This window comes from Gavialis gangeticus, unplaced genomic scaffold (assembly GCF_001723915.1).
Source record: "Gavialis gangeticus isolate Ggan-Ray unplaced genomic scaffold, GavGan_comp1, whole genome shotgun sequence".
Classification (NCBI taxonomy): Eukaryota; Metazoa; Chordata; order Crocodylia; family Gavialidae; genus Gavialis; species Gavialis gangeticus.
The window spans coordinates 14,660,208-14,673,009 of record NW_017729015.1 but is presented as its reverse complement, the minus strand read 5'-3'; the positions used below and the strand labels follow the sequence as shown (position 1 = coordinate 14,673,009).

The following is a 12,802-nucleotide window of genomic DNA, read 5'->3' as shown; positions in this document are numbered from 1 at the left end:
CCCCCCCCCCTCCCCCCGGCAGAGTGCGGAGATTGGTAGCGTCCCCGTGCCCACGTGGGGGCAGAGAGCGGCCTTCACCCGTGTGGAGCGGGGACGCTTTTCCCACCCCCGGGCAGGGGCAGGGGGTGGTGGCGTCCCCTTCCCCCCGGTGCAGAAGAGAATGGGGTCTCCTTCCCCCTGGGGTGCAGGGCATGGTAGATTCCCAGTGCCCCCCAGTGCAGAGGGTGGTGGGGTCCCCATTCCCCCCAGTGCAGAGGGTGGTGGGTCCCCATTTCTCCCAGTACAGCAGTGGTGGGTCCCCATTGCCCCCCCCCATGCTGAGTATGTTGGAGATTCCCAGTGCCCCCCAGTGCAGAGGGTGGTGGGGTCCCCATTCCCCCCAGTGCAGAGGGTGGTGGGTCCCCATTTCTCCCAGTACAGCAGTGGTGGGTCCCCATTGCCCCCCCCACCCATGCTGAGTATGTTGGAGATTCCCAGGACCCCCCAGTGCAGAGGATGGCGGCAATATCCCCATGCCTCCCCAGGTGCAGAGGGTGGTGGGGTTGCCACGCCACCCCACCCTGAGGTGCAGAGGGTGGTGGTGCCCCCTGTCATTCCCCCCTTCACATGCGGAGCAGGGTGTGCCTGCCTGCACCTGCCTCGTGCGGGAGGATGAGGCCCTCTCCATGCCTGGCCGCACAGTATGACTGGTGCTACAGTCAGGCTGTGTTTTATCCCGGTGGGGTGTGCGTGAGGGTCCATCAGCTGCACGTGGTGGTGCACAGAGCCTGCCTTTGCCTACACAGCACGTGCTTGGCACATTGGGGTCTCTGGGGCACGCGTGGGTGAATAAAATCAGACAAGCATGTATAGGCATGTGTTGAATGCCACCGGTTACGGGAGCAGGTGTGTGTAAGAGCTCATGGCTGTGCAAAACCTTGAACGTGTGCACGGTGCTTTAGGAGAAATATGTTGACCTCTGGGCATCTTGGGCGGAAAGAATTAGGGCAGGAGGAGAGGTGTTGGGCATGCGCCCTCCAAGGGAAGCCTACGTTAGAAAGTGGCTGCCGTGAAGTGAGGGGGCTCTGAAGAGGGTTTGAGCAGGGGAGAGTCGGCTTGTGCCGTGCACAGAATCAGCCTGGAAATGCCAAGTGCAAGAGCAGACGTGGCAGCAGATGCCAGGCTGGCAGAGCCTGGGAAAGGAGCAGAGAGAGAGAACTCAAGAGGTTCAGGTAGAGGCAGCTGTTATCTTTGAATCCAGCATTTCCCTTCAAATGATGCAGCTTGCGGAGAATAATGGCTTTGTTACTAAGCTACGTGGATTCGGTGTCTGTTTTCCCACAGGTCTGTTTGTATGTGCTGTGGGGAACGCAGCCCGTGCTCCAGGACTTCCGAAAAACATCTTTGTGCCGGTTACATGAGGAACGAGGCAAAACCAGGTGTAACCGAGGCCTGAAGAGAGCAAGAACCTCGGGCAGTCCATTTATCCTAATGGAAAACCAGAGCTTTCGTGTGTGGTAGTGGATTTGGTCGGGCTTCTGGCCTGCTTGACTAGGAAAACAGAGACCAGAAGTGCTGATGCTGCTTATTTCAGTTACATGTTCTGAGATAAGGAACCTGCACGCCTTGTTTTGTCTTGATACGTTACCCTGTGCACGGATGCTTTCTTTAAGCAAACTGCCTGTGGTTACTATTGTTTTGTTTCTCCAAGGTCGTTATTTTTTCCTCTTTCTCTGTCATAAGTCTAAATACGTGTGTGAACTTGTAGAGTTGGAGAAATCCTTTGAAACAGGCAAGTGGGCGATTCTCCTTGCTGTATGGCATTCTCCCTGCGATCACAGTATAGGCCTAAATAAAGAAAAGCTGGCTCTGTCACTTCTGATTCAACCACAACATGAAGTTTGATTTCTTCCACATGTGTCACAGCTTGGAAAGATCAGGCGGTGGGATGGAAGACGTTCAGCGCCAGAGGGGATGGAAGACGTTGTTGCTGCCTGCCTTGTGGATAAAGAGTCGCAAGGTGAATGCTCAAAGCTCGCTCCAGAAGTGGACGGTGAAAACAAGGGGCCATCAAACATTGAAAGGTCTTCACTTGGCCCTGGAAACTGTGACAAAGTCCTGCCGTCAGAAGAAGCACTTAAGGAAAAAGCTACTGTTGCTGGAGGGGCTTTTGAAAGCCCTAAAATAAGTGGCATCAGTGGTGATGACAGTAAGGGAAGCAGAGCTGTCCCAAGTGAAACCCGCTTCATGAACTTGCTGCACCTTGATCAAGCTTTAGATGAAAATAATAGAGAACTCCAGAGCGCTCCAGAAATCCCACATCTTGAGGCCTTGGGGAAAAAAGAGAAGTCATGCAATGTAGAAAATTTGGAAGTCCAAGGTCCTGAAGAAGCAGTGACGTTGCAGGAAACAAGGTTGCCCAGTTCGGGAGCTGTCAGAACAAGCGTGTCTTAACTGGGAAGGAGCCACAGTGAAAGCATTGCTAAGTCCAGTAGATTTTTCAGGGCCTGTTTCCATTTTCCAGGAGCAGGGAACATCCAGGTCACCCAACGGTCCTGATCCAGAAGAGGAGGCAGAAGAGCTTTTCAGGTTTCAGTCAAATTTTTTTTTGCCCTTTGTCCTCTCTAGCTCTTGAGAACGTAAAGGAAAATAAAGAGTTCATTCGCAGACTAAGGATCCCCCATTGCCAAAACTCCCTTACCCACCCAAGGAGACCACTATCCACCTGCCGTACTCTTTTACAGCCCCCTGGACAGTCTTAACCTCGTCGCCCTCTCCCCTCATTGACATCTTCCGTAACTAGACCTCCCTTCCATTTTCCAAACCCTCCCAACTCTATCTGAAGGACAGAACATGCAGACGTAGCAGTGTCTGAAACCATTTGCTTCAATGAAAAGCTCTTGGGTTGCATCCTTCCAGTATTTGTCAGACCCCATTTCTCTGTCTTGCAGACTGAGGGCTGTCACAGTGAAACCACGTTTCTTTGCAGATTTTGGATGCGGGAATGCTTGTGACACCCAGCCCCACATTTGGGGAAGGGATTCTCACCATAAGTCCTGTGAAGTGTGAATTTTGCCTTATTTCTGCCTGTTTTGAGACTCCAGTATGTCACATGATTGGAGCTGGTTGGTATGAAGCCATAGTTGTTGCTCTCTGTGCTGGGGACATGGAGAGGGAGCAGCCTGATTTGGGTCCATGGGATCTCTGCCTGCCCTAGTATTTATAGCTATCAGTTGTTTTCCTTCTAGCTGCTTTTTTGTGACTTGGTCGTAAGGGTCAGATGACTGTTTTACAAAAATAGAATTGGAAAATAGGTGTATTTTCAGGGACTTGAACAGGGTGAAATGGATTCACACATAGGCAGCTAAATCCACTTCTATGTCCAATAGGTAGAATAGATTCTGGCCTTAATTCTGTAATTGCGTAAGTTGTCACGATGCCCCGACCGTGACATAAAACTTGATCAAATCACTTTGTTGCCCCTGGGTCTCATGCACCTGAATGGGGAAGGGCAGGCAGAGGGCCCTGAGACTCCCTAGTCTGATGAATCCTTGAGAGAGGGCAACTTTTATGGAGGAGGAGGTCCTCAAAGTGGACTAGAGCAGGCCAGCCTTTATGTTTCCCAAATTCCCAGCTGAGGCAGCTAAGGCTTAGTTTACTGTTTCATTCTTAAACAATTAAAAAATAAAGATAGCAAATAAAAATAAGCATGAATAATTTATAAATAATGACAGTAGTTATGCATCCAGCTTATTTAGTCACTTGAATTATTCATCCTCATTGTCGACTACAATTTTGTAGCACTCGGTGATCGTTAAGGGCCATATGCCATCTCCGTTCAGCTTCCGTTCATATCTGGGAGCTGCGTGCACGCGGACTCAAGAAGCATGTGGCTTTTTAAATACAGCAGCAACAAAGGTACATGATGCAGCGCAGGTTTGCAGGAACATCAGGCAGTCTGCAGGTGCTGGGTGCGTTGCCATGATCTCAGCGCCTCAGAAATGTGTTACATCTTTGTGCTTCAGCTGGCCGTCTGTGGTTCGTCTTGAGGCAGTGGCGGTGTCACAGATCGTTCTTGGCACCAATGCAAGTGCCTCAGCCAGCAAGTGTTGCTTCTTGATCAGCTGAGGTTTAAATATAGGTCTCAAGGTGGAACAAAAACCCAACCTGAAATAACATGAGCAATTTAAAACTATCTGAGAGGAATTTAGTACAGATAACTTCCGTTATGCACCTTTGGTGTAACTGGCAGTCATAAAAGTGTGATGTCATAAAATCTTCGTGGGACAGTGGTGAGTTTGGTCTTAAAATAAGAAATGACATGGGACAGTTGAGAAGTACGGTAGCCAGGTCTGCAGAATTGACCTGGGTACCTAAATTCTTAGGGGAGACCTGGCAAGGCATGGGCTATTTTCAGTCCCATTAACATTCGATGAGGAATCTTGTGAACCCTTTAGTAACTTGGACCACCTTAATTCTTCACAAATAGTGTTGATGAGGGGCAGGCAGCATCTCTTTAATTGTTAACTTTGGTTGTAGCGCAAGTGTTTCTGAATTGTCCAAGCAGAAAGAAAACATTTTTCTTTTGTTTCCCATCACAGCATTCACACCACAGCTGGCTACGACCCGGTTGCAGGCGAGAGAGTGGGAGAAACTCCTGTTTCAAATGAGGATGGGAATGATGAACACTCAGCAGTTTCTTTGAACGTGGTCAGACAGAGCAAGGTGCCATTGGAGAGAAGGCGAGATGTCCAGAGAGGGTTTAACTTGCAGCAGAAACTCTGATGTCAGAGAAATAAAAGGAAAAGATACAGATTTTAAGGAAGAGATTATTACAGCTTATGGGCCTTTGGGAAGTCCTACGAGAATGTGTGGCAGGAACAAGATAAGCCTTATGAAGCCAAGTTACGTAGTCTTGAATGATCTCAGGGACGAGTTAAAAGAAAAATATGGATACTCTTTAATGAGCTCAAGTCGCGGGAGACTGTCATTGAACACCCAAAAGGAGAGAGAGACTGCTTTCTCTGACGCGTTACAAATCACTTTGCGTAGTGATTTAGAAGAAAGCAATACTAAGAAACAAAATGAAGTCCCCAACGTTAACACAGGGGTGCAAAATAAGAATTTAAACAATGCAAAGATCACGGAGATCAGTAGGTCAGAGAAAGGAGTCACTTCCACAGGATCGAATGGTATTGATATGGAGGTTCACTGTGCTATTGAAGAAACCCAAGAAGAAAGATCACTAGTGGAAATGGACTCTCCAGATTTTTCAGGTATATGTGAGCAGGGCATTTTCGCTAGGCTGTCTCTTCTGGAAGACGGGCAGAAGAGTTCCTCAGTGGATGTGTTACGTATACCGGAGGTGTGCGGAGTACAGCTGGATCCTTCCCCTCTCGCCAGCATGACGCCTGAGCAAGAGCAGGAAAAAAATGGAAAGGTAGTTCCCATTGAAATGCTTATGAAACACTCGAACAAAACAGATGGGGAATTAGGGAAAGATAACATATCTGATAGCTCTCTAACAGTGGGGTCTAATAGAAAGGGATGTGATTCCAGATGTTCAGGAGGAAACCAGACCAGTCATATTAGCCAGTCCAGCAGAATTGTTCTGGCACCTGAGAATGCTGTTACGGCTGAGGATTTTAGAAGAAAGCCAGCAGAAGGGACTTCTGCAGATCTATCAGTCAACAAGTCTCAGCACGTGCTTGGTGACAAAAAGCTGCGCAAAGCATGTTGCCTCCTCCCTCCTCATAGTGATGAAGACAGAAACATCACAGACTGGGAACCCATTTGCATTTCATCATCCCGCGTGGCAAAGTACGAAACTCCTGTGAAGCGCAAGCTTTCTCACATGACGGAGAACCATCTTGCCCCAGTGGAAAGCCCAGCGCAGAGTTCCTCGGAGGAAGCTGAAGAAGTCTTCCACAAACAGCCAAATGCAGAAGAGCAGAAATCCTGCAACCAAAGAAGCTTCAAACCCAGCCGGGAAAGCGATGACTGTTCTTGGTTTCTGAGCGAGATTGCAGAAGAGTTGGAGGCTGCGTGTGTCAATGCTGAGCACAAGTCAGTGCAACAGGACTCTAGAAAGGAGTGTTTCGGTCCTGCTGAGGTTGCTCTGCTATTGCAAAGCACGGAGGTGTCCGTGTCTTGGAGAAACAAGGCCAAGCCTTGTTCTCCCTCTGGCATGCAAAGGAACAAGTACCGTGAGAGAAAAAGCAGGGCAGCTCTTTCTTCCCTGAAACAGGACAAAGATGAAGAAATTAGCAGTGTAGGAAAGAAAGTGGATCCTGAACCTGCCCCAGAAGCGAGGCGTGAAGGGGTAGGTTTATAAATAATATTGTCCCAGGTAATGGTCATGGGGAACATGCAGAAAATAGAGCAGCTTATGAGCTTAGGCTGCCTTGGCTTTACTGCAGTTGGCATCTGGAGCTATGAACTTGGGTTAGCTTGGCCTGGGTTATTGCATCTTCCTGGGGGTTGAACTCATGATTCATCTGTATGTGTCCTGAGAGCTTCTGGGGTCATAGCCCATGATTTTTGCACTGCCATACCCTAAGCCATGGTGTGGGGACAGAGGCATCACCCAGGGAAGAGTAGTGAAGACATACCCTAGTCATCCTCCCCTGCACTGCAGTCTTGTATCTTGACCAGAGCAGTTGTTCACTCAGTTGCACGTGGAGCGTTGCACGCTCAGACCGAGTGTGACAAAGGTGAAGGGTGGCCATGCTGTAGATCACTGGGGATCAGAACTAGCTTACAGGCTTCAGTGGAAATTTTTTCTCCAGCAGACAGTACCAGCAATACAGAAAAGATGAGCTGGGCATCTTTCACTGAAGTGATTAAGTGGCCACTTTGAAATGTTGTAATTTAAGTTTGTCAGTTTAAAAGCAGTCGCTTAGCTGGAGCCAGGATGTTTTAAAAATATGCGTCCACATTTAGAGAGATGGTGTTTGTGATTCAGTCTGTGGCACTTCGGTCCATGTGTCCATACCCCAGCTTAGTGCCATGAGGTGTTGTGCCAATGGAAATGCTATATCTCATCTGAAGGAATCAGAACTTGTGGTGGAGGTGAGATCTTTTATTAGATCAACTCGATTTTTGCAAAAAACGAAAGAATTTTTTTTGCAAAAATCGAGTTGGTTTAATAAAAGATATCACCTCTACCACGAGTTGTGATTCCTTTTGCTTCTAGAGCAATACGGCTACAACCTGGATAGGTCATCTGAGATGCAAAACTGGTGTTCCAGCTGCTTATGTATTCAGGGTTTAAAGGACAAGAATAGGTTTCTTAGTCCTGGTGTTCTCACCATGTTCTCGTTAGGATTGCTATATTTTACCTTCTTAAAATTTCCCCTGCAGTTTCATTTGGCTGTCTTTTCCCCCTTATCCTAGACCAGTGGTTCTCAACCTTTTTAGACTCAAGGCACTCTTTGCTAGATCCAAAACACCCCTTGGAAAATGCCATCTCTTGCCTTTCACTCCATTTATGCCTACCGAAAACTAACAGAGCAATTCTCCTGTTGCAACAAAACTCAGAGACCAGAGCAGGTCAGGATGTTTTTAACATTGAATTCTTATCTGCAATCTTTGGTTTTAGTTTGTGAATTTTGGTAGCGTGCCTAACAATGCTGTTAGGCATGTGGTTGGAAGGGACCACAATGGATCATCGTGCCCGACCCCCTGCCCCTGGCAGGAAAGAGGACGGAGGTCAGATGACCCCATCCAGGTGGCTTGATAGTCACCTGGCTGTGGTCATCTGACCTCAGTCCTCTTTTCTGTCAGGGGCATGGGGTTGGGCACGATGATCCATTGTGGTCCCTTCCAACTCTACAATCTATGAATGCTAACATTGCTTAGCACCCTGTGGCACCCTTGAAAGGATATTGAGGCCCCCTGGTTGAGAATCACTGTCCTAGACACTTGTGCTGTGCTTTGCTAAATGGTTGTCCTGGTCCGCCCCGGACGGTGGTGGCATTTCAGCGGTGGTTGGGGTGATTTTTGTAGGTATGGAGAGCAGTGCTCTTTGGGAGGAAATGGGTTTTTATTTAATTCTCCCTTTCCCTGGAGAGACTCTTTCCTTGCCTATTCTCGAAATTGTGTCTTTTCTCCGCTGGAATAAGATGAGGATTTTCCTTCTTGGATTTCTTCCTGTTTTTTCCAAATTGTTCCTGCTCTGTAGCGGTTGTAACACGTTTCCTTCGGCTCTAGTCTACGGACAGATGGCTCTTTTGTTTGATTGCTGTTACCAAGCTACTCTGCATAGTTTAACTTACATCACGTTCCCTTTGAAAACTTCAGTCTCAGAAGAGTGGAAGACTGATTCCAGAACTGATTTGTTTTGACCTGTTTTCCTGCATTCTCCTGCACAATTGTAACTCGGCATATGCTTTGTTCCCCTACCACTGTGACATTGGTGATGGATTTGCAGGTCTGCTGTGCTTCACATGTGCTACATCATCTTTTTAGGCAGTAGAATAGAAAAGTATTTCTTTCTGTAATACATACAATGTAGAATTAATTTGATGAATAATGCGCTGAAAAGGAGAATTTGGTCCCAGGTATCGAGAAGTCCCTGCCGACAACACACGCAAACAAGAAACATTTGGACGCTTATGTTGCTGGGATCCTTTGACCCCAGCTGACTTCCTGCCCCTTGGGCAGAGGGCTGAACCCAATGAACTTACAGGGTCCCTTCCAGCCCTAATGTCTATAAAGCCTATGCAATCAATAAAAATTGAAAACAACAACAAGAAGAGTCCATGCTATGTTTAGCCGTTTTCTACCCAGTTTTCTCACATTCCTGGTAGTGACTCATAAAACCTGCTGCTTTGTGTTTCTCCTGTTTAGCCCGAGGGCCTGGTTGTGCAAGTTGTGAACATCTCCTTGAGAGGGTCTGAAACCCTTCCATATCCGTGGTCGTGTGCGCTGAGCTCTTTACCGGGAGGGACTTAGACCCCGACAAGAGGTCTTGTCTGCATTGTCCTGAGTTCAATGACCGTCAGTTAAGTAGAGACACTTAGCACATTTGTTGAGGCTGGTCTCGACCCTTCCCAAACGCTTGTTCAAGGGTATGGATGTTTGTAGTCGATGCCCAGCTGAGCCCTAGGGTTGGTGGTTCATGGAAATTCGAGGGCAGCCCCAACTCATGGCATAAATGTTGCTTCTGCAAAAACCCTGCTTACAAAACCACACCTGGCTAATCTGCAAACATGGCGTTAGCTGCAGCAGGATCAGAGGCAGATCCACGGCATTTTGCCTCACCTGGGAGACAAAGGAGATTTCATCCCGGTTTTTTCTTAGTAGAAAACCCGGTAAGCAATCTCGCCTCCCCAAAACAACCCATCACTATAGCAACCGCTAGGCTATGCCAGCGTACAGGCATAGATATGCAAGCACTAATATAAATGGAGCTGTTTCAGGGGGCAGGAATACGTTCGGGTTTGGCAAGGTTAAGAAGTTAAAAGCAAAGGACATATTTATGACTCTCGGTGGTGCTGGGACTTGTTCTGGGGTTAACGGAAAAGATGAGGTCCAGGGCATGCCAGTGTAGATGAAAGGCAGAAGTGCTTACCTGGAGCTAGACGGAGCTGAGCGTACAAGTCTGACAACTGCAGAATCTATAGCTCTTTGGATCGTCCCTCATCTGTAAGCACTGGTACGCGCCGCATTATTGAAACGTGAGAGAGCGCTGTCTCCTTTGAAGAAAACCTGTTCGCAGTCTCGATGAAACAAGTTGCATTTTGCTGGTGTGCATGGAAAATGATCCTCTCTGAGGCTGCAAGAGACTTGGGAGTAAACTTTCTTGGGGCTGCTTTGCCTATCACCTGAAACACCTGTGGCACGTCACTAATGGCATGGGCAACCTCTTGCGTATGGTACGTGGCCGATTGGGGAAGGGGACTGGAGTGGCCTCAGGGGGGGTGCGGGGCTAATTTTGGCACGCCTGCCATAAAGGTTGGCTCCCCCCGATCTAAAATACCACATGCAGCTCGCAGCTCTGACCTGCCCCTCTTGGAGCTGGGCCCTGTGATGCTGCGTCTCATGTTTTGCGATGGGTTCGTTAAGGATCCGATAGAAGAGTGGCTTCTTGCACGGCACAGCTAATGACGGACTCGATTGGGTTCACATATGAGCGGGTAACCTGTCTCTTCTCTTTCTGTCCAAGGAAGAAGAGGACACTTTCGTTCATCAGCCGAAGGGCGTGCAAATTGTGTGTTACGTATGTTTGCCTTTCCAGCATTATTATCTTTTTTGCATTTGATTCTTCAGTGAAACCAGTAAAGGCTGATTCATAGCATCATAGAAAATGAGGGTGGGAAGGGACCTCCGGAGGTCACACGTAGCTCATCCCCTTGCTCAAAGCAGGACCAGCCCCAACTAGATCATCTAGGCCTTGTTTCCAACAGCAGTCTGAATCACCCAGATTTTTCTTTGCCATTTGCTTCCCTGAGCTTGCTGCCCCGTAGCCAGCTCCTTCCCTCAGAGTTGGGAGCCAACTAAAAAGAAAGCACTGATCTGACTTGACAGCCTCTCTTCGGTGCATAACAGCACTTGAACAGTTCAGAAACCTTGATGCATTTTATCATCCTACTGCTACAGTGATGATAAGGTTGCTGCTCAACAATCCTGCCATTCTGGGGGTAGAGGACCTCTTGGGAGCCTCTGGGACCTCCTGGGAGCCAACGCAATCGGGAGCCAAATTGAAATCACCCACTGGGGAAGAATGAATTCAGCTACCTTGTCCTTCCACAAATCAGAAGATGGGAATAATTCATTTCCCTCTTCAGAAAAAACGCGTTGCCAGTCAGTCAGAGGAGGGGGGACACGCTTGCCCCTTGTTCCCACTCCAGTTGTTCATGCTGTTGGATAAACCCGGAGGGGAATGGCTCCTATCACATTTGAAAATAGTTGAGATTTCAAAATGTGTTTATATTCCTTGTTGTGACAAAATCAAAAGTTTTCCAAGTTTTTGGCAGAAAATGAGAGTGATTAAGGACAAAGGATCAGATGCCTGACTTTAGTGCATTGCCGTTCTGCATCTAAAGAACTTGTTATATGTATAAATGCCAGTCGATGATATGCCTGCGTGCAGAGGAGAGGTGGTGATGTGGACTAATGATTGCCGATCATTTCCTTTCCCTGTTCTCCCATTCCTTTCTTGGGCATAACAAAGGTGCCGTTCACCTGCTCCCAGCTCGGCTATTGACAGGCTGTTGCAGCATGTGGGAGACCTGTTGCTCACGCTCAGGTCCCGAAGTGTTCAGGATACTTTTGTAGTTCAGCAGTGACTTTCTAACCAGTTCAAGAGTGGTTTTGCTAGGCCCCAGCAGGAATCCTGCCTAGCACTTGTTGCCTAAAAGGACAGTGAGAATCCAGCGAAAGGAAGGCAGGGCAGAAACTGGATGGGCCCTGGAGAGTCTAGCAGAGATGTGGCAGTCCCCCATTGTGGGGCAGCGGGGAGGTTTTCTCAAATAGTTATTGTCTAGCCAATTCTCTGTTTTAAATTGTTTTGCTTTTTCTTTCAGAACATGTGTGGGTCAGTAGTCAGACTCCTGGGAGCCCCCAGCAAGGCCCATAAGACAAGTGGACTGAAGAGGCTGCTGGAGCTGGAGGATTCATTGGCTGGCGAAGCATGTGTTTGCTGCTGGTCCACTCCGGTATTTCCCTGACACCATAAGAAAGTAACACAACACGTGGCTGAGTAGCCACAAGAGAGGAGTTGGCAGGAGATGGATGCTTTCTCTCTCTGGCAGTGGCTTGAATTCATGTTGTTAGTGCTCGGAAACCTTTCCACCCCCAGCCCTGCCTGGGGTGCGATTTGACAAGTGTGACAGAAGAGCACCATTGTCTAATTCCTAAGAGATGGGCATTCCTGGGTGAAAAATCACCACCATAGTTGGTGGCCTTGCTGTCAGAGAAGGAGTTGGGAGTCAATTTGTGCTCTCCGGTCTGTGTTGGGTAAAGCCCTTCCAGAGAGGAATAGCAGGAGCAGGTCAGCCTCTCTTTGTCATGTAGCCCAGGTACCAGTAGCAAGAGCAGATGGTGACCTGTTTTTGGTTTTTTTTTTCTCAGTGAAAGCAGGATGTTAGGAAACCGCTGTTGAAGCGAGGCTGAAGGAGACAGATTCTCAGCAGAGGCTCCTAGCTGAACAGGACTTCCTCGTACCTGATCAGGCTGTGAGATCTCCGGGAGATCTTCCTCTGCATGCGTGGGGTAGAGTGGAATGGGCCCAGAATCATCCCTTTTCATCTGTTTGGTGGTTATATTTTAGGGACTACTAAAATGCCATTTTTCCTGTCTCAGTGGTACAGGAATAACATGATCCATCTCCTCCAGTGTCCTGGGTCGGACAGTGGCCTCTTTGGAGGCTCTTCAGACATTTCAGAGGCAGGCATAAGAAGCCTGCTCTAGAAAGAAGTGTGATAGTTTGTCCCCCTCATCAAGGTGTCATCCTAATCCATAATAAAGATTGGTTCAAGATGTGAATCATGAGGTGCTTTTTGTCCCCAGGCTCTTTTTTGGTTTTTTGGCATTCATGCTGGGGTGTCTTGCTATCTTACAAATGCACAATTTTTTTTTTTGAATCTTATAAATTTCTTGGCCTCAAAAACATGCTGTAGCTAGTAGTCCAGCATTTAACTACACGTTGAATGGAAAAGCCTGACCAGTAAATAATGATTTGTGCCTTGTGCTATTACATGGGTTCAACCCCCTGTTGCTGTCAGTGCGGTGATGGCAGCCTGCCTCCATTCAGAAAGGAGAGGATGCCTCCCGTTGTCCTTTTGGCATCAGGAACGGTGACTTCAGTATGCAGAAGTCA

General features: G+C 48.0%; 1 protein-coding gene across 1 annotated transcript; it reads left to right on the top strand.

Annotated features, from left to right (window-relative positions):
• Positions 1 to 1,909: 1,909 nt before the first annotated feature.
• Positions 1,910 to 12,418, top strand: LOC109294060. Its single transcript, XM_019512272.1, has 4 exons — positions 1,910 to 2,568; positions 4,581 to 6,301; positions 10,148 to 10,201; positions 11,508 to 12,418. Exons 2-4 carry the CDS (start codon positions 4,727 to 4,729, stop codon positions 11,649 to 11,651), a joined length of 1,773 nt encoding a protein of 590 aa, XP_019367817.1. The 5' UTR covers positions 1,910 to 2,568; positions 4,581 to 4,726; the 3' UTR covers positions 11,652 to 12,418.
• Positions 12,419 to 12,802: the final 384 nt, after the last annotated feature.